At 25.9% G+C, this 23,334-nt stretch overlaps 1 protein-coding gene and 1 long non-coding RNA gene across 2 annotated transcripts in view; one reads left to right on the plus strand and one right to left on the minus strand.

Annotated features, from left to right (window-relative positions):
* The first annotated feature begins 253 nt into the window (after positions 1-253).
* LOC129984130 (40-kDa huntingtin-associated protein-like) lies at positions 254-22,929 on the plus strand. The gene is made up of 11 exons (XM_056093924.1): positions 254-443; positions 4,163-4,209; positions 4,301-4,373; positions 5,824-6,115; positions 8,343-8,400; positions 9,914-9,973; positions 11,638-11,729; positions 13,386-13,458; positions 15,475-15,521; positions 16,517-16,572; positions 17,760-22,929. The coding sequence occupies exons 1-11, from the start codon at positions 382-384 to the stop codon at positions 17,845-17,847; spliced, it is 948 nt and encodes a 315-aa protein (XP_055949899.1). The 5' UTR covers positions 254-381; the 3' UTR covers positions 17,848-22,929.
* LOC129984131 (uncharacterized) overlaps positions 14,236-23,334 on the minus strand; it is a 59,248-nt gene continuing 50,149 nt past the window's right edge. Inside the window, exon 3 of the long non-coding RNA XR_008785471.1 lies at positions 14,236-15,068. This is a non-coding gene — a long non-coding RNA (uncharacterized LOC129984131). The remainder of the gene's footprint in view (positions 15,069-23,334) is intronic.

The raw sequence follows: 23,334 nt of genomic DNA on the forward strand, positions 1-23,334 counted from the left end.
GTTTCTCTGGTTGCAATTAATCGATGAAATATTCAGGGCTCCAAAATACAAGCATTTCATCAATTTTAAGTGAATATTTTATATTATTCCAAAATATACTGCAAATATCATGTGTACAAGTTGTTTAAAAAGTCGTTTCAAAAAATAACATAATTTCCATAAAGAATTTTTTTTTTATGTATTTTTGTCTTACATCAAGATCATAATTTTGAAATGAAGTGAAATTAACCGAAAGTAAATTTCGTCTGTCTTTAGTTTTGTTTACATCATTCGGTCACGGAAATGAAACTTTTAAAAAAGAGGTTAAACTTTTAAAATATAGGTTAGGTTCTAAAATTAAAACGCATCATATTATTTAATTTTTATTGTACATCTTCAAATATGGAACTGTCTCCGAATGATTTTTTAACTCAATATAAAGCTATTTCATCAAAATTAAAAAAGTGAGTTTTCAAATATCAACTGTTTTGTTTCACGTTTGAGAAAAGCATAACATAAAGACAAATTTCCGAAAGAACATTTAAATATAAAAAGGAAAGATAATTTTTTTGAGGTAAAAATGATAAGACTTCTTAAATACGTTAATCGAATGCTTAAACAATTGGTTTGTACATATATATATAATTTGTCTATGATATGTCTTCAGACATATATTATATTCTCTAATTGAGAGCTTCTTAAACATTTTCCACTTGTAACAATTAAATGGAAAAAGTTGTAATCCTTTTTCGACTATTTATAAACTTAAAAAATAAATTAACATGATCCATTAATTGAGAACACCTGTTAAAATACTTATTTGGTAAATTTTAATAAAAAGAAATGAGCAAGAATATTTTCTTTGTTATATTTTTGTATTTAAAGGTTTTATTTAAAAAATACATTGTGAAAAATTTTATAAGTATTTCTTTTCTTTCTTAAGTATAAGTATTTCTATTAATGTTTTTTTAATGTTTTCTGAGCATTAAATTTAATTTTGCATTGATTTTAGATAAAAGAGTGGAAAAAATTTTCACATACAGTCAAAAATGTAGTGTGCTATAAATAAAGAAAAGAAAAGAAAGCAATATCATTTTGGAGACATTAAATATTCCAAAAGTCAAGAGTAATTTTTTACTAAACAGGAAAATCAAATAACAGAAATGATGGTCCCCTTGCCTTCCTTCTTAAGTTCTTTACTTAGATAATTAATTATATTCCATTCGTTATGCATCTTAATGATTAAGCTTAAGAATCATTCAGCTTTTTTGGAATACTAGAAGCAATATTTTAAAAAAAACATCAAATTTAGAGTTAGCTTTTATCTAATTTATTGCATCATACACCTCTATGCTGTGCCACAGTGGCTAGAGAATCTGTTATGCTTCATCACCAAGTTTCATCGAGAAGTTTAGGCATTAAAATTGTTAAGCTTAACTTTTGAGCAGAAGCTGAGAAAAATTATACATTGCTGAAAAAAATTCAAATCCATTGGGTATGATAAAGCAGTAGCCTTAGCCATGAGACTTAAGAAATGGTTCCTGTTTAGGATTTAAAATTATCATGGGTTAAAATCAATGATTTTTTTTTTAATTTTTTTTTTTTTTTTTTTAGCTTTCAACTCACATTTTATCCCTTTTATATCTGAATTATTATTGTATCCTTAGTTGCATCTAATTTCAGGAGTTTTAGCCCCCCCCTTTTTTTTATGAAAGTTCCTTGAATAAACAATCGATTAATCCATTTTCAATTATATCTGATGTTTTGACAAATCCCAGAAAGCTTTGTTTCATATTTCTTTTTGACTTGTTATAATAAACAAACTATCTAACACACATTTCTTTCTTAGCACTCAATGTGACTATAACTGCTTATGAGCTGTGAATTGGCTCTTTCCAAATGAATGGCATTTACTTAGTATATAAAGAAAAAATATTAATAAATCAAAATACCTATTATATTTTCATATCTCATTTTTTATCTGCTTATCAAATATAGAGCCTGCAAAGCTTTCTTTAATAGAAATCTTAATCTGTTGTTGTTGTTCTTTCTAATCCCAAGTGTTATAGCTGCACTATACCACCTCCATGAAACTAAAGATCTCTATAAAGACCAAAAACAATAGCGGATCCCTTAAAATCTCAAAAATCGTAAAATATAAACATTTAAGAATGTGATTGGGGGAGGCTTGGTCTGCCTTGCATCAAGGACATTCAGCAAAATCTTCTGTCCATGTCGGAAGGTGAGGGATTTGGTGTGTCCACTCAAAAAATGAGAGAGAGCTGTTTGTTTTTTCTAGAGATATTCAGTCGGTGACACCAACCAGGAATCTCGCCAAAGTACCAAGGGTGAGCAGGTGGGATTCTCCAAAGTGCATTTGACTCCATCTTTTTGATAGAGGAGATTTCAGAATAAGTTAGTGTTGCATCACCATGAAATATGTCACTGTGGCAGTCTTAGCTAAGTTATCCGCTATCTCATTACCATTTAAACCAACATGTGAGGGGACCCATTGAAAGTGTATAGAGTGTTCAGCAGAGAGCCTGGCAATAAGGTCTAAGATATTAATGCTAATCTTGTCTCCCACTTTCGTCCAATGAGAAAGGTGCTGTATAGAGGTACAACTATCCGTTTAATCCAAATGTCTCCGAAAGCAATTTCAGAGGACGTGTCGATATATTGAAGTCCCTTATAGATTGGAATAAGGTCGGACCTGAATACAGAACAGTTGACAGGATTACTAAACAAAATATCAGTAGTTCCTTCAGAAGTCTCTATGTGTACGCCACTACCGGAAACGCCACTATTTCCTTTACTGCCATCAGTGTACATTTTCAGAGCCGAAGATGTAATGCTATGAATTGTTTCCAGAGACATTTGTCTAGTAAATTCAGATAACTCTGACTTTTTGCTAATCTTGGCCAAGAGATCAGTATGGAAATGAATTCGATCAATGTCAAACTTAAAATTCCAATAATGCTTTAAGGAATGTGGTTCCACATCTCCAAAAGGTAGACCCATCTCTTTTGCGAAGGAAAAGGACTGTGTTTCTTTAAACACTTATTATTATGCCATGAACGAGGAAAAGTAGAAGTTCTGTGCTGATCATTGTTGCTAAAGAGCTTGTTGTAATATTTTTAAAGACATTAACTTCTTCTCAAAGAAAGAGGTGGTAGATCACTCTCGTACAGTACAATATCATTAGGGCAGCTATTACGAAGGCAGTAATTATTCTTGAAGCACTTAATTGCACTCTTTCAAGTTTGTCTAAGTTAGCTTTTGAGGCACAAAAGTAAATTGGGAAACCATACTCTAGAATTGGTCTGATCAGAGAGGTGTAAGTGGTTCTCAGTGTATTAGCGTCTGTACCCTAGTCTCCTCCAGAAATATATTTAAGTATGTTGAATCTTTTCCTACATTTATTTGCAAAAGCCTCTATATGTCAGTTGCTCAATATCTCTTGGTCGAGAACGTAGCCCAAGTATTTGGCATTTTTTACATAATTTAATTGACAGCCATTCATAAATACACTTGGTTGATAGTTATAAAGACGTCTGTTGGTAGTAAAGAAAGTAACCAAGGACTTTGAGGTATTGAAAGTCAGTTTATGTGTTTCAGCAAAAGCACATACCTCAATTAGTGAAACAATGTTGATATAATCAGTTTTATATAAACATTTTTTTCTTTAAAATATTTATCTATCAGGATTAAAAAAAATATCTTATATTATTTTTTACTTTTAACACATTTCTAAAATTAACATATAAATTAGAAATAGTCCAAATTTAAAGCCTCTTCAGTTGAAAGGGAATATGTGAAAGAAAAATGGAACAGTACTTTACTCCCATTATAAGTCATTGGAAAAAACAATTTTCTGGTCTATTTAATTCTGCTTGCAAGTCAAACTATTTTAAATATATCTATAGAATACAAGCATAATTCTATCTATTGGTGATTGGCAATCTGATTTACAATTTTCATATTAGGAGAATTCTAATGGCTTAATATGGTATATTGATATATTACTTAATAGTAATTTATCTTATGTAGAGTTAAAAAAATCTGCTTGTATAGCTTCTTTATTATTTGCAAGTAAAATATTATGTAGTATTTTTTTTCTAATGAGATTTTATAAAAAAAATCATTTGAAAATATTAATAATTTCATTGTTCTATTTTTATAGACGCTTTCTACGGAAGCCTAATATTTCTGAAGCAAGTGCTCAGTTTGGTAAGTGTTATATATATATATATATATATATATTGTTTATTTCTTTTTTCAAATTATTTTTCATTTTTTTTTTTTTTTTTTTTTTTTTCAGGAATGCTTGCTAAAGAACTAGAAAATCAAGAATGTCCTCATTATTCTGCATTTTGTTGCCTTGCTGTTGCTAGGTGATAATTGTCATATTTTTACTGTTTAAAATAAGCTTTTTATATTTTATTTATTGCGTTTATTGCTATGTTTTGATTTCATTGGCTGAAAATTATTTACCAAGAAAAACTTTTTTTGTCAGTTTGATAGCAGCTATCATAAGTGCAAACTCAAAATATAATTTATCTTTAATCTAATGAGCCAGAAAGATGTGATTTACTGTAAATAGAATATTCTTGATGTTATAAAATATTTTATATTTCACTATAAAAATCTAAATTCGTATTTTAACACAGATTATGGCTACTGTAACCTAACAGAAGAGTACTGAATTTTTTTTGTTGTTAAATCTTAATCTAAAAGATTAAATTCCATTTTAAAAAGCTATAATATTTATAAATAATTAAAAAATATAGAAATACAAAAAAGTTTGAAATTATTCTAATAAATGCATAAATGTACATATTATTTTGTCAATGTTCATCCATTAATAATTATATTTAGTTTTCATAATTTAACTGTATAAAACAAAAGCTATGTCTTTGGATTCCTAACTATATTATTTATTCTAAGGAAAATTCTGAGAAACAAACTTTATAGAATAAACAAATTTTAAATAATACCTGATTTTTTTTTTGGGGGGGGGAGTCTTTTAGAATCAGTCAATAGTTACTTTTCAGAATCAGTTAAACCTATCTTAAACTTCCAAGGAATCTAAGTTGTTTGTAAATCCTAAAGCAGGAATAAATATTTGTAACTGACTTGACAAAACTTTTAAACATACTTTTCCTCCCTTACTGTGCATAAAAAAATCTTGATAAGAAATATATGTCTTTTGCACCATTTCTTATCTTAAAGATGATCTGTAACTCACTGATAGTTGCATATGCAAAAATCTGTTATCTTTAAATGGCATAAAAGTAAATCCTCTTCTCTTGATGTATTATTTTGCTTAAATTTTTTAAAATTAATATTACTATTATTTTCTCCCCTGATAAACTTAATATTTTGTTCTATTTTTATTAGATAATAAAGAATACATTGTTCTTTTGATATCCCCCATATAAAAGATTAATTATTTGCTCACATAATATCGATTTCCTTCTTTAAATTTTTAATGAAAATAAAAAAAAGAATTTTATTGAATTCTGATTTTTTTTTCCTTTGTTAAGGTATGCAGAAAGAAAAAAATATATTTTATTAACCGTCATTAACAATATATTTCTTTACACAATAATATTACTAAAAAAAAATCTTGTTCAATATTCTGTTTAATTGATGACCAAACTTAGATGGGATTTTTTTTTTATTTGGATCTAATTTAAAACTTTAATTCCTTCAAAAAATCTATTATAATAACTGCCTAGTAGAATTGTTTTTAATTATCTAATGAAATATTCTTTCATTTACAATTTTTAAAAGTGCTTATATTCTTGTTGCTGAATAATTATAAATCTACTTTTTTCATAGGTGTGAGCATACTATTGGAAATCCTGTTTATGAATCTCAAAACTTACTTCAAGCTGCACGATTATTTTTAGAAGCTGAGCAGTTAAGTCATGAACTGCTTTGTCCAACTTACAGTGAACATCTGCAAGCTGCTCTGGATGCATATCGAAATTGTATAAAAGTGTACCTTGATAGTGATCAACCTGCATTAGCAGCTTCATTGTATCTTGAAGTTGGACAGTCACTTAGACAACTTGGAAGAATTAACGAGTCAATTCCCTTCTTTTTTAAAGCTGCTGAGCTTCATAGGCCTGTATGCGTTTTTTTGTTTGTGTATGTGTGTATTTTTGTAATGTGCCATTATTCTCAAAATAACTAACTTCATCTTATGAGGAACAATATTCTCTATATATTTATATAATGTTTTAAGTAAATGTGTTTTATAAGTTTTTATTTTTAAAGTTTTAATAGACATACATTGAACAAACATTTTGAATGGAACAAAATTTGATAAAACAGAAAAGACAATTTGAAAAGAAAAAAAAAGAAATATTTCTTAAATAATTATATAGTTATCTCATTTTCAAAATTTAAAGATTTCTGGAGTTTTTCACCATCCCATATTGCTTTAAACTAAAACACCTTTCTCATAAAATTATTTTGATACATTCACTCTTCTAAGTATTTTAGAACCAGGCTAGATTTATATCTTTCATGAAAAGCATTCCTAAATTAATTTATAATTCTAATTGTTAATACGACATTTTAATCAATTCTTTTTAATTAATGTCTCACTTAAAATCATAGACTTAAACAGTTTTTCTTTAGCCAGAAGTTCTTAATTTTTTTAAATTTTTTTTCATACAACATAAATTAGAATCAAAAATAACTATGCCATCATAAAAAAAAAAAGCATTTTGCAGTTAAAAATTGACGTATTTTAATTTAAATACCTAAAATTAACAAATCAATTTAAAATAACATTTGAAACTTTTTTGTTTACTTTTTAGAGTAATAAAGGTTGAAACAAAATGTTAAAAAGCATTTTATTTTATATTCTTTTAAATCTTTTGTGTGCTAGCAAAGATAATATTATGTATTAATGTTCTTGAAACATAGCTTGAGATATGTATTCTACACCAAATTTTTTATGATAATCATGGTCCTCCTTTATTCACCATATAATATAATAATGCATGTATAAATAATATAAAAGAAATCATTAAAGATTAGACCACTTTATTTTGTGTACACGCTCAGAAATTAATTTGAAAGAAAAAGTAAAATAGTAAATAAAATTCCATTTTTTTTGTTTGCTAATTAACTCTAATATGTTATTTTGGCACATGTAATTATTTATTCAATTTCAACACTGTTCAAAATGACTTGTTAAATTCTTAATATATAACTTTGATTCCATGATATTTTTTCAACTTTTGATTGATCATATTTCCATTATTGAAAAGAAATAATAATGAAATAAGTTTAAAGAGAATAGGCTTTTATCTTTCTAACTTTTAATAAAGGACAAAACTCTATTAAAATAAATAAAGAATGAGAAGTAAGAGATAAATGTAAGCAAATATTCTTAACTAATTTGATAGTTTGATTACCTTTTTGGTTTAAGAAAAACCTCTTTTTTTATGCATAAATTAAAAAAAAAAAAAAACTTTAGAAAAAACTTTTTTTTAAATGTTTGTTAAGATAATATTTGTATGATTATTGAACTACTAAAATATGCTAATAATCAGTGCTGTATAAACCTTAATACCACTACTGAAAAAAAACAGCATTTCTTTTCATTGAAAATAATAATAAAAAATTTGCACCAATCTGTACATTATTTTTTTATGTGTGTATTACCAATGTATTTTTAAATAGGAAATAAAAAAGGATTAGGGACTTTTATTTTTTTTAAAAAAAACTTGATTAGTTTATTTTGAAATTTTTTTACAATCTTTCCAATTACGATGACCTTTTAAATTATATTTGCACATTTATAAATGAAATTACTTTCTTAATCTTATGTGAATATTGTAATTCATTATAAGGATAATTGTTTATGATTTCAAACCCATTTTGACCCATAACTTAAAAGCCCTATTTTCTATAATTCCAAATATAAAATGTCTGGCTTTTCATAAATGTGTAATTGAATATGTTTTTCCATTTGATTAATTTTCCATTTTATTACATCACATATTATCCTGAATTACATATTATAAGTATTAAAATATGTAAAAGCAAATGTATTCTTTTTGTTTCTAATTTAAATATTTTGTATAGTTTTATTTTATTAATGAAAGGTGTGTATTTTGATTCTGTACATTATTTTTTTATGTGTGTATTACCAATGAATTTTAATTTCAAAATTCATTTTAACATATTCTTTTAATGTTTAAATATACTCACAGTTATTGCATATAATGCTGTTTGATTATAAATATTCAAAATAGTTTTTATTATTAATCTGCTTATGTACATACATTTAATGATTAAAAAAAGGAAATCAAAGCTTTTGTGAATTTTTTTTTTTGCAGTGTGCTTTAAGCTACATAAGTGACATAAAGCAAGTCAGTAATTGTCGCATTGTGACAGGTGAGTTTTGTTTCTTTGTTTTAATAATTCTGTTTTATTTTTTACATGATGCACAATTTATATTTAAATAAATGATCAAAATTTTATAATTGTTTTTAAAAACTTTGCAACAAAATGTTGTAAGCAATATATCACTTTGAAGGTTGTTCGTTGCATCTGTATAATTCAAATTATCTATACAATATATCTCCATTTCCTGCTTTTGATAGTCAGAACTCCCATTATTCATATTTTTATCCCTGTAAATCATTTTCTTAAAAATCTGTAAAACCATTAAAATTATTTCAATTAAATTTAAAATGTTTCCAACAATTTCAACAGCAAAGAAAAGTTAATAATTTTTTTTTTCTTTTTAACCTTCATTTCTAAAACTAATAATACTGCTTTCCTTATCTGTAGAACTTTTGATGTAAAAAGTATTTTAGAGTAGGAATTTTATATTAAATCTGAATATTACCTTGATTATTGTGCTGTTTCTGATGAGATTTTCTTCTATTTTCAAGACATTTAATTTACACTTTTTTTCATCTTTGATTAATATTGCAATTTATAAAATATATTTTTCTTGTGCTAAAAAGTGTGCAATGTCAAGCACCAATAAACTTGTTTGTAATTTTTTTTTTTTGTCAAAAATTCTTTTTACAGTACAGCCTAATCCAATTGGATGTCATATGTTTCTATTTTAGCATGTGCTGTAATGTAACTAAGCAAATAATTTATAAAGTCATTTAACATTAAACATTTCATTCAAATTCTGAAAATAAATGTATATAGTTAGATTTCTTTATCATAGTTAATACTTCACTTTTTTGTCTGTTTATTCTTTATCTTGATATTAGAATTTTTTTTTGTTTGTTTGTTTATTGTTGAAATGGTGTCTTGAGTAAAAGAAACTTAAGAAGCCCTGTATTAGATGGATATAAACTTAAAAGTGAAATTAAGTTGGAATTTAAATATAAAATCATCAGAGATAAGTTTGTTTTATTATTCTATGTATAAAACAAAAATTAATTTTAAATATTTATGTGCTGCAAACCGGATTTTTTTTATATTGTGAATAAATTATTTTTAGTTTCTTAATTATAATCTATTTTTTTTTTAAATGTGCAGAATTAAAATAAAAATGTGCATTTTTTAAAAAATTTTTTGAAAAATTGACTTTTTATATGAATTATAATTATATGTTGTACATTACTTTCTCGCTTCTGTATGTTGAAATGCTTAAATGCTTCTAAACAAGATTATAATTTCCCTTTGTAATGACATCCACAATATTACAGTACAAATTTTCTTGCCTTTAAAAATGTTAATTTCTTTTACCTTTTAACCCCAATAGGTAAAACTTATTTGTGACCAGCATGAAGACATATTTTAGTTTCTTATATGTGGTTACATTGTATATCTTGAGGAATTACTGAATGAAAAAACATGAAATGATTTACATGTTCTTCCAACTGTTAACTAATATTGACCCTGCATTTGGCATTTCTTTAACTGTTGTTTTTATTTCAAGGCGATTATGATGGGGCTTTAAGTGCATTGACTGAAATTCAAAGTATTGCTGAAAAAGAAGGTAGGATTACTTTTCCTTTTTAAGTGATTGCATTAATTTTATTGTCACATTTTTATAAATAATAATTTTTTTTTTCTCATTGCCATATTTTAAAAGCAAGTAATTTTAAGATCATGAACTAATTTTTTTGCTGTTGAAATGCAAGAAAAAGAAAAGTGAAGCTTAGATAAAATTTAATCTTGATCAAATAACATTCCACCAAGCTTTTGTGTAAATCAATATTTTTGAAAATGCATTTAAAGAGGAAGGGTTATTTATGGGAAGGGAATGTGTTAAATCTGTTCTTTCATGCTTGAAACTTTATTTTGCTTGTTAATAAAGCGATTAGTTTTTTCTTTCTTTTTTTTTTGTATATATATGTTTGTTTAAGTATATTTCAATAATTCATTTTGATATAATCTTTACTTTAAACTTAATTAGTGACAAATAATATCTATTATTTGATAATTATTTTTGCATTTGCATGTAGTGCTCTGAAGTTGATTGTGTAGCTATATATCTCAGGAGAAAACATTTTGATGTGATCAGAATTTTCATATTCTTTATGTTTTTAGAAATTTTTTGAGCAGATTGCAAACATTAATTTGATATATCGGATACAAATTAGGATATAGGGTTACTTGAAATGTATTATGCCCATGTTACCCTTGTGACTTGAAATGTATTATGGTCCACTTATTGTATATAAGTTTTAGGAATGAAAAAATTCAGCTACTAGTTAACAAGCATATTTTTGATTTTAAGCTCTAGGGATATGATACAGAAAAATAAATTAAGCTCAAAAGGCAAAACTAATTTCATTAGGAACAGTTTGTGGCTGTTGGATTTTCTAGTTTAATAAAAGTGCTTTCTAAAGAATATCAAGTGCAAGTAGAATAACTTGTCTGTCATTTAATTTAATTTTAATTTATGAAATTGTAACATTCAATACATTTTTGTTCTGTCAATTCATCCCTCCCCCAAAAAAAGTTTAGAAAAAAGGAAAGAAATCCTGATCACAGTTTGATAAAGTTATTAACTTTGAGAGAATATTCAAAATTTGACATCATTATATATATTCATTTAAGACAAAAATATTTTGTTGATAATTTCAATTGATATAAATGAAGGATCTTGTATAATTAATAATAATTCTGATAAATTATATTGATTGAAGCAAGGACGTGAAAAAATAAATTGTTTCATATGAAGACAGTAATATCTCACTATTGATCAATCACTTGTAATGAATATTACTAATCTGAAACTTATTACAATTTGTACTTACAAGAAGTTAAATTCTGAAATACATGGTTTTATTATTCTGCATCAATAATATTATAGTTCAAATAACACTATACCAAGTTGCAACCATTTTATTTTGCTGTGAAATAAAATGGTTAAATGTATTTTTATTATAATTAAGTATGGCATGTAATGCTCTGCACATAATTGTTTAAAAATTTTTATGTATATGTTACGAAAGTACTTTAAAATTCATTGAATGTTCAATCATCTTTAAATTATAAATTCTTTTTATTTAAATAAATTATTTTAATTATTTAGAGATTTTGGGAAAGTTATTTTATGATGTAAAATTGATTCTTACCAATAATTTTGATATTTAAAATTTTCTATATGCAGCATAACAGAAGTGATTATACTTTTAACAATTTTCATTATAGGCTTGAAGGAAAATGGTGAAAGGATAGGAGCATTTACAGAAGTTTTAAATGAAGTAGAAGTGACGAGATTTCTTTTACTACTATTACTACAAGTGAGTGCTTCATGCTTTTTAGGTTACTTTTCATGAATTGTATCAATGATATAGTTAATAGATTTTTTTTATCTGAATAATTTTTTTAAAATTTGTGTTGTATATCTACAAACACATATCATATTCTATAATTGAGATCATCTTAAACTTTTTCCACTTGTAACAATTAAATGAAATTAATTGTAATAACCCTCCCTCCCCCCTTAATTATTATAATCCTTTTTCTGCCCATTTATAAATTTAAAAAATAATGAAGATCATAAACCTTAGTTAAAAACCTCTATTAAAATACCTTTTTAGTAAATTTTAATGAAAATATTTAAGCAAAAATATTTTCTTTGCAATATTTGTGTATTTAAAGATTTTATTTGAAAATTGCATTGTAAAATTTTTATAACATCAGCATTTTTCCGCATGGCACTCATAAAGTCCTAAACCACACATTAAATAGTTTTTCTGTAGAAGATTCATTTTAAAACATATTTTAATGATATATACATTAATGTGCTTATTTTTAGTTTATCTGAAAAATACATATTTTGAAAATCGTCTAATACAATCATTTATCAAAGAGAAAAAATAATTGCAGGATAATTAAAATCTTTTCTGTAATGTTTTATTTTAATCCAGCTTTAAAATAGAAATTTAAAATCCAACTATAATAAATCATTTTTCTTTCTCAAATAGGCTTCTTGCATTTTGTAGTATCAATGTTATTTTTATTATTATTATGTTAATTCTGTCAGTGTGAAAGATACAAGTTTTCATTTCATTGAATGAATTTAGTTACTGTTTATTCAATTTTTTTTTTCATTTAATCTGAAATGTTTTAATTGCTTTTGTATTGTGGTCATGTTATTCGGCTGCGAACCACTAAGTTCCCAGGTTCTATCCTCGCTCTTAACAATTCGCCACAAATCAAAAAATGAATTATTTTAGCTTTTCATTTGTTTATTTCACTTTTGGTATTTTTTAAATAAATTTATGATTAACAAATATGAATTAAAAATTCCTGTACTATGCTATTAGTTCATGTAGAAATAAATATATTAGTGAATCAAATCTTTAAATGAGCAATTTCTGTATATATATAAATTTATTATGCATGTCTCAGAAATGGTTCTAATTATTTTGATCAAATATTATATTTAGATAAAGTTTTGCTTTTTAAGAGTTTTTGATGTGTTTTTCCATTTTTTAATAATTAACTATATTTTTTATAACAGCCTTTTTCTATCTGCTCTCAGGCTGACAATATCATAAAGCTGCATCTTGTAAATTTTTGTGGTACTTGTATTGTTCCAATAGGATAACCCACTAGTACCTCAAAATTTTGTGAAATGGAGCTGTATGATATTATCCAAATACGAATGCATTTAGCTGACATCCAATAGCAACAATGTAAATATTATGCTAACCAATCAACTCAATGTCGTAAAGTAACATTACCATATCTAAATATTTTCTCAAAAAAAAAAATCGCGGATTGAAGCTTGGGCTTCTAGGTACTTAATTTAAAAAAAAAAAAATCATTTTATAAGTAAATATTCAAATAACATGTAAAAATTTCTCTTATTTTTGAATTTTTTAATTTTTTTATTGAAATGACTTATATTTATTAATGCAATTTCAGTCATATTATTGTTTTTCTTTCAGCCTCCCAAGTACAAATTGAATCCTGAGCATGCTAAACTTCTTGATCGATATGCGAATATGGATATTGAACCTGGTAAATATTTGTACACTTTCCATACCTGCATTTATTAATATTGTTGAATCAGATATTTTCTAGTATTTATTCTGTCTGTAAATATGTTAATACTGAATTGAATATCATGGTAATTTATAAGTTAATTTTAATTAATAATTATACCAAAAATGCCATAAAGATTTTAAATGTTGAAGGAATTCATAGCAAACTTATAAATTGACTGTTTTTTTCTACTATTTTAAATATATTGTATTACTTTCGAAGGGTTCTCAGATTCTACATTGGGCCTCATTAGTGTGGAAGTTTTGATGCATATGATATAAATACTATAAATAAGAATTTCTTTATGTATATTATATTAATGATTTTTTTTTTACAAGTTTGTGTGTTAGCTTTAATCTGTGATTCTTCTAGTTTCTTATTTACTTTTGTGTAAAAAAGTTTGCTAAATTTGATTATATGGGAAAGTTTATCAAATTTAATGGTGAGAACAAATAAATCAATTAAAATTTGAAAAAAAAATTAAAAATGGAAGGGTAGTGATGTTAAAATTATAATTTAAATGTATTGCTAACAGCAATTGAGTTAATAAGTGTAATAAGTATGAGTATTGTGAGATTTACCAGATGATTACAAAGGGATTTTTTTTCTAATCTTATTATTAGACATATAAGTTTCAAGCAATTAGACAATGTAATTTTAATGAACAAGAATTTAATCTCCATTACTCTTTATTTACAGATTTACATCAATATACAAATTTGCCAATTCCAGTTTGAAAAAATATAGCAAGATGCTTTTATACATCTTTAACAAATTTTAAAATTTTTGCTGCTTGAATTATTCTGCAAAAATTGAAACAAGTGATAGTAAGATGGCACAAGATTGAGAGGATATGGTGGTTTTGAGGAATTTCGTATTTGCATTCATTTCATTCTTGCAGTTTCCTCTGCATATGTTACCATTCGCTTTAGTATTGTTGCAGAGGAAGATTACAGCTTTTCTGCTTGAAAAAAACTGCTTGTTTTTCTCAAATGGTTGTGTTGAGTTTGTGAGTGTAGTCTTCTCTAATGGGCTCGTTTCACTACATGGAAGTAGTTTGAAATTAATAATTCTTATGATGTTTCTCCAAACTCTCTATAACAATTTTGAAAAGATATAATCCAACCTTTTCAACAGGTTTTGTACCTTCAATTACTTTATATTTATTTACACTGAACATTGTTATATAAAATCCACTACTCATCACTGGCTATCAATAATTCAGAAAAAGCTCTTCGTTGTATCATGTAAGGAGAAATCAATGATGCAGAGAAAGAGAGAGATGCAGCACTCGTGCATTGATTTTGAAAAAGTATTTAAACTTTTTTAAATGGAAAACATTGTTGAATTATCAATGTTGTCAGTCGCTTCTCCACAATTTTCTCAGTTGTTATTCCACAGTTTCCTTCCACTTAAGTTCTGATGATATTATCTATGTCAGAAGACTATCCCAGTTTGGGACTGGAAAATCAAACTAACCCAGTCTGATTTTCCAGTGTAAAGTCAACACATAATTCACTGAGCAGGGGATGGTTTAAACATACAGCCTGAATGTTGCATTCTTCAGTTCCTGTACTCAATTTTTTCTGAAATTCATAAGTCATTGCATGTCAGAAATGAATTTCATTATTATCTGTTTATAAAAATTTGACATATTCAAAAGTCGACCTGTTTTGTCTGTATTTAATGCTTTTGGGACAAAAAAACATTTTTATCTTTCAAGTGCAAAGTACACAGCCAAATAAAGCATTGGCATGTAAAGCATATTTTGATGCTATCTGTGAAAATTGGGCACACATTTTTTTAAGATGTCAGTTAGTATCAAAATAAGAATAATGTTTGGAATTTATAGAAAGAAGATTGTGGTATCTGAAAAATGCATCACTTTGTTCTTAAAAATTATTTTAATGTAAATTTCATTATTTAATCCAAACATAATCTAATTGTTGAAAACAAACTATGGTGCATTATTTATTTCATTTTTTTTTTTAGTTGACTATATAGATGAAGACCTTTATCTCTTGCTCCAGTCCTTAATGGTAACTGAAATTCTTTTTTCTTTTTAAAAGAATAATAATATTGACTTTTAATTACTTAGTACCCAAATATTGCTATAATTACAAAATATTCCAATACAAGTTTTTTTTACATATGATTCAAACATATGTGGGTATACCATAATAGGTGCTTGCATATATATAACAATTTCATGTTATTATATGAGTCATCATTGCCTTTTAATATATAGCAATATAAACATAATTAAATTTTGTTAGAATTAAAATTGTTATGAAATCAGTACCTATATTACTTTTTAATGCCTTGTGACTTAAAAGAATCTTACTGATTTCTAATAATAAGTCAGTAAGATTTGGAATGTTTTAAGCAATTAGTTATTTAAATCCTCTGCCGAATTTTTTAATGTCAATTAATTAAAAAAATGTTAATTGAATTTTTTCATTCTAAATCTTTTCTTCTTCCACCCAGAAATGCAAAAATAAATTATTTAATTTATATTACTCAAATCTATTTAAAAAAGAAGTACAACATAAGATTAAATTTGAGAATTGTTAGCAAAACTGTCAAATCTTACATGAATATAGCAAATATATTTTTATTACATATTTTAATTATTGCTCCAATACATCAGAACTTGTAATCTGACAGAATTACTTATGTAATATAAAAATTTGTATTCTTTATCAATATCATAGTAGAAAAAAAAGTCCAAATAAAAAAAACATGAAAAAAAACTTTTGATGAAATTTATCGTTCTCTACACATAGCATTACATTTTGATACACACATTATCTATGCATTGTATTGAATGACTTATTAACTATTTTTTTTTAAATATTGGTTGTTTAATTCCCATGAGAGAAAAATTGGAAAGATATTTATTGTAAAAACATTTTGGTTGAATGTAATTTCTGTATGCCAATGGCTGCATTTAAAAAATTATTTTTAAATGCATATAAATAAAAAAAATTCAAATATAAAATTATAAGGTGTTTTATTTCCTTTTATTATTCAGATTGCAGTTGAAGAACGAAATGAAAGTGCATTACTGCACCTAGAAAGAGATATATGGTAAGGCGTTGACATCTTTAATTTTATTTCATTTTCACTAACTTATTCTAAAATCACAATGCTATTGGCATTTTTTTATAGTCTTAGTTATTTTTATTTATACCTTTTAACCAAATGGAAATAATTATTTATTTTGTGGTTGATTAACACTTTTGTACAAAAAAAATTTCTAGACACACTTGAAATTAATAATTAGAGTGGGCTTTATAATTTATGTAGGCCATTTTTTTTTTTTTTTTTTTTTTGCTGCACACTAAAACTACATGTTAATTAAATGTAAAACACATAAATAAGTCAGATAGAATAGTTAATATTCTAAATTTGTACATTTTCTTTGAAAATTGAAAATTCTTTAAGAAATTTCTATATTTTTCAAATCTTCTAAAAATAATGGCAAAACAGATATTCAACTAATGAAATTTATGTATTTAACATTGTAGAATTATGTTGAACCATATGAACAGTAGAAAATTCTCAGAAGCATTATTATTGAGCAGATCTTGGGAAAATATTCACTTACAAATTCATCTTTACTTTTTTTTTTTTTTCCCCCTTGAAAATGGGGGTAGAAATAATCTTGCCACATCTTGCTGCCGATGAAACATTAGATTAGCATTTTTATGTTGTTGTTTTTTAAATTTAGTTTTGACTAGTATAGATAACTTTTGTGATATTGTTTCTTTATTAGGATTGAAAACTTGTTTCTTTTTTTCCATTTAAAATTCATTTATTTTATCTTTTTTAAGGCTGTGATTTGTACTTAAGAAACCTTGTGTATGAATTATGAAAATATTTTGATAGAAATAGTGAATTTTAAATTACTTTTGCATTTAAAATCTATTTTATGTAATTTTTTGCACTATGCTGTTATAAATTAACCCTTAGCATTCCAGACATGACTCTTGATCCTACTTTATTGCTGTAATGCAAACAAGAAAATCTGTAAATACAAAGGGTTGATTTAAATAAATGATCTTATATATTTAGCATTAAATTATATATCAATATAATATTACATATAAATAATAACTCTGATGTGTAATTTATTCATAAGCACATATAAAATACATATTAAGTATAATTTTATGTTGGAGTGTGATTTCTTTGAATATATATTTTTATTGCATATTTTTTAAAAATATATTCAGTTTCAAATACTTATGGATGATAAAAAAATTGTTTTACAGGCCTAAACTAAATGCACAACAAAATGACATACTGAATGAAATATTAAGAAAATACAGAGACAATACTCTTATTTTACCAGTTGACTGAATAAGACAACCAGTTAATCTGTGTGCTTTTGAAATGAGATGAAAATGTTTTAGATACTTGATAATCTCGTGTCTGTGTGAATCAAGAAAGTAAATGTGTGAAGAAAATCTGCAACTATTGAAGGGATTCATAACAGTGATTATGAATTTAAATTTTAAGGTGACCATGTAATTTTGAGATATTGTAAATAATTGTTATTAACCTAATATAGTTAAAAATAATTTATTGAAGGAATTTTATTTATGATTGTTTTTGTTTGAACATTTTATGTATATCTTATTTCTTCTTCAATAGTATGTTTGATAGTCAATATAATGGCATGATTATGACCAAAGATACTTATTAATGTCCAAGTAATATATGGAGTGGCTGCTTGCTCCTTGCAATTGCAGGCAGCATTCCTCATTTGTATTCCAAAATATTCCTTACTTATTTATTTTGTAATGGTGATATTTTTTTCATGCTTATTAAATGTTCATGATCTTTAAATGTATATTAAACCATTTATTAATAAAGTTCAGTAACCATAATTAAAACATAAAAGCTTATGAACATGATAATGTTATTAAGCTGTATAGTTTCTGTTAATTGCCTGATTTAAAAATCATACAAAACATTTTATGAGGCAGACCTTTGGGCCTAGAGTTATTAAGTACTGAATAAAAATGCCTACCGGATATTTTTTGGGTATGAGTGCTTATTGAGAACATTTTTTAAAGCTTTAATTAGATTTATTAATCAAGAGTTTAATATAATTCTTTTGTTAATCTGAAATGTATTGTTTTAAACCATTTTTAGATCACTTTAAAATTTGAGATTGGTTTTTCAGCTATATCAGTTTTATTTTCATGCAATTTTTTTTTATTTTAATCAATTTTAACAAGCATCTATAACAATGTTATTTTATTATTATATAATTAAGAACCAGATTTATTGTTTTATGCAACTTTTCTCTCATGCACTTTTGCCAATGTTATGTTTAAAAAATTCCATTCTTGGGTATTAATTTCAAAACAGCCATTGCACTTTTGCTTTTATTAACCTGATAATGTGTTTAAGCTTGCATTCCTTCTGTGAATTGTATGATGTAAGAATCATTGTTCACAGAATGCATTAGCTGATGCAATCAATGGTGAATTAAATTATGCCTGTAACATCGTCATGTTAGATTGTTTCACAGTAGAAGTTCAAATCTTATTCCTCTAGAAAGCATCACCAAAGATAAAAACGAAAAGTTCAGACTAAAGAAGACATTAATTACACAGAAAAATTAGAATAGTGTACTTGTGAAAACAACACTTAAATAAACAGAAAATGGTATTTCTAGAGTTTACTGATCATCTCTATATTATAAAGAGGGGAGAAAAAAAAATGTGTCATTTTTTAACTTTGTTCTTCATTTGCATAATAACTGTAAGGGAATGAAACAAAACATACATATATACACGTTTTGGTTTGATGTTTTGCTAAGAAAATACTTTTAATTTAGTGTTTGTTATTGAAATACTTTTCTTTATATCTGTTTTCATTTGTCACTAGTTATATAAAATTAATGTTAATTTTCATTTGAAAGGAAAGTTAATCAGTCAGCTCACCAGAAGTATCTGTTGCAGCTTCTATGAATACTAGGGTGAAAAAAAAAATCACTTCTGTGGGCAGAGTTCTTAAAATATTATATAAGGCATTTGCAACATTTCTAAAAGAATTATATGAAATGTTATGGTTATATTGAGATATTTTGAAATAAATAACCAATAAATAAAAAGTTTAAATTGAAGAAAAAAATTTGCTTACCTTGGGGTAAGCACTTACCAGTGCCTGAATGTAAAAAGGAACTGTGAAAACCTTGGAAATTTTTGCTTAAGAGCATTAAGTTTGCATGTAAAAGTAATTTAAATTAAGGTTTAATAATGAATTGTTAAAGATTTACCTCAAAGTTATAGAAAAAGACTGATCTCAGATTAGGACGTTTAAAAAAGAACGATTTAGTAATTGTATATGTGTATGCATAGTTATTTTCATTGTGGACAAAGAATATTTTTTTTTAAATAAAAGATATTTAATTTATAAATAGAATGCTCTTTGGGACAATGGATAGAAATTGTTGTCTTTCCAACTGAATATGCTGTTTTGTTTATAGATCAGAAAATCTATAAATGCAAGATCAGATCTAGATCCAAAAGTCCTAAAGTGCTTCAGAGGTCACTAGCAAATTTATTTATTTAAATGTTTGAAACATTTTTTTAATTGTTCTTCACTTTTCTTAAGGTCACATATAATAGATGTTTCCTTAGTATTAAAAAATACTTAAGTTTTCAGTTCATTTAAATATCTTACCTCATATAAACTTACTTATATATACCTCAAATATAATTTTGGTTTTAGGATGTCATGTTATATAATTAATCCTTTATTTTAGAGGCTTGGATTTTTCCTCCCCTTCCTTTTCATTGTTGTTTCATTTCAAGTCGATATGTCATTATCTTTCATGTGACAAATTTTGATTTAATATTTTGCACAAAAACTGTTTTGTTTGTTATTCATTAATAAAAGTTATTCTTTTCTTAAAACCACTGTAACTTATTCAAAATCTGTAAAAAATTGTAGTAAAAGGAAGCCTGATATTCCTTTAATATGAATGCATGCTTTAATAATATCTCTTTTCTTTTTTGAATACTGTTCTGGAGAATTTTACACTTTTCCTTATTGATAACTTGAATATTGTTCTGGATTTTTATTTTGCATTTATATAAATATGGATGACTTGCTATGAAAGTATTATATTCTTTTATGCAGTAAAAATCAGATTGCTGTAATGATAATTTTATTGCATGTTGTATTACTACTTAAACTATAGTTGGATTACATATAAGAGAATGTAAAATAGATTACCTTATGTGTGATTTAAAGACATAACAAATAATTTCTTGTATTAATTTACAAATAGTGAAAAGGAGTTCTTTGTGTTTTTAACTCTATTCTATCATTAAGCATATTTTTATGTTTTTTAATTAAAGTCTGTATTATATTCTATGGCAGCCAGTGTGAATGAGAAAATTCTAAAAATTTTTTTCATAAACTGATGTTACTATATGAATTTTGTAAAAAGTTGTATTAAATGAAAGCCTGATTAAAATTATTTGCATTCCAAAAAAATATCAATGTTTGGTATTTCCGTCTTTTAAAATGTTATTATCTTGTGTAAGAGCTGTAGTTTTTGTTCCATTACTTGATAGTTTTCTTTTAAATAAATATTCACCCACTTGTTATCCTTGAATATTATGCTTACCTAGCTATATGGAAATGATATTTAAAAACAATAAAATATTGTTGATAGGTTTATAATCTGTGGCCACCTGTAGTTTAGAGATACATTTCTTAAAATCAAATTTCACAGCAGAGCCGAATAAAATACATTTGCTTATATTCTATTTATCTGTACTATATTAATGGCCCTATCCACTGATGGATAGTTTGTTCAATTGCTTTCCCAAATATAACTCTTTGTGTTCCACATACTAGTGTTAGACAAAGCTATAGAAGAAAATAATAATTCAGTTTAATAATTTTAATGTTCTTTAGTTTAAATCTATTAATTAATATAGAAAGGAAGGGAGGAAACATCCATGTTTCTTGTTGAGGCTTGACGAAAACAAAATTGAAGTACACTTATATCATTTTGTGTGTGTGAGAGAGAGAGAGTATAATTTGCCCCAGTTGCCATTTAATCATACTACAGTGTGCGTTCTTATATTTTTAGAAAGTTTTTGGGTCTGTTTAATTAATGTTTAAAATATAAAATCTATTTTTTAAATTTTAGATTTGATAGCCTTTATTCTAGACTAAAAGTCTGCATCGTGATTCCCATGATAAAAATAAATTTTGTAAAATCTTCAGAGTTAATATTGCCCATCTACTATTTTCCAGAGTCCATCAAATATTTTTGTGCTTAGATTTTTTTTTTTTTTTTTCAGTAGACAAAAGGCGCAATAGTTTATAGATAAAACTCGGGGAACTTAAAAGAAATATGTTGAAAAGACATATATGCAGTACACTTTTTCAAGGAAAATACTTCATTTTTTTAGTTACTGCAGTTGTACTTTTTGAAGTGTGGCATGCGCTTTGAAGATTTTTCACTCCTTGAAAGACATCGGAATTTCTTCTGTAAATATCGGACATTAAACTTCTTCTGGATAGTACATTTCGATTTTTTTAAAATTTTCTCCGTTCTTCGTAAGATCCCGAATATTTTTTTGCATTGATGGAACCAGGTTTGTATATTTCGTTTTCGATAGTAAATAAATTTATTTTTGTTGCAGTCATTTAGGTAAAAACAAATTTCATTTGAGATGACAATATATTTATATTTATTTTCTGTTAAAAATATTTATATATATTATAATATATTTATATTTATTTTCTGTTTTCATATAAAATTCTATAAATCTTTTCTGTGTTTAGCCATATGATGAACCTTTAAAAATGATGAACTTATGTTTTTTTAGGGGGGGGGGGGTTAAGCTGTAAATCTTGGTTTATTATTTTATTTATTGTTACTATATATGTATTTAAAGATTTTATAATTGATTGCTGTGTCCATGGATTTTCTCTTATTGTCAGTGATTTCATTTTCGAAATATTTGAAACAATAGTACTTTTTTTTTCCCGGATATTTGTTTGGAGTCCCTTTTACAGTAAAAGTGATGTTTAAAGGTTTTCCCTTTCCGATTAATAATGTTGCTTATTTTGCACGTACAAAATTTTAACACCATGCATTTCACAACGTTTTTGAATCATGGAGTAGGAATATTTCTCTTAGAAATGATGAAATCTCTCACGAAAAAAACGTATTCTTCAATTCACAGTTTGTTTACATGCGACATTTTAAAAGCAGGGGACAGTAGAGGAATTCGCGCGCCTATAGGAATTTTGTAGTACTAAATTTAGTAATGATTTTTCATTAGTCAATTTTCAATATTCTTTTAGTGCAACTCTTAAATGCGATATGAGAGCGATTCTTTTTTTTTATCCAACCAATTTACTTTTTTCAAAATAATTTTTTTTTTTTTTTTTTTTTTTTTTTTTAAGAAGTATTTTTGTGCGACGACTACGGCGGGTAATAATGCGCAAGTTTTTGCATCGCTTTTATTTGGTTTCTCCTAAACTGTAAATTTATTCTTTGATTGATTTGTACTTTCCAAAAATTACTTGTAAATTTTTTAAGTAATTTTCTATTCCCTTCTTTAAATCAACGACGTGTCGCGGTGGCCTGGTGGTAAGGTCTCGAAAGGAACCGGAGGATCCAGGTTCGAGACCCGATTTCACAGAAGAACTGTCATGTGAGTGGGTCTGGTGCACGTTAAATCCGTCAAGGCCAAATGTACTCCCGTTGGTGTAATGTGAAAGTTGGGAGAAGGGATGCAGCTCAGGTGTCATTCTCGTCTTCTCACCACGGTTCAAAATTACGAGATACGTCTCAAAATGACT

Source organism: Argiope bruennichi, chromosome 9 (genome assembly GCF_947563725.1).
Source record: "Argiope bruennichi chromosome 9, qqArgBrue1.1, whole genome shotgun sequence".
Classification (NCBI taxonomy): Eukaryota; Metazoa; Arthropoda; class Arachnida; order Araneae; family Araneidae; genus Argiope; species Argiope bruennichi.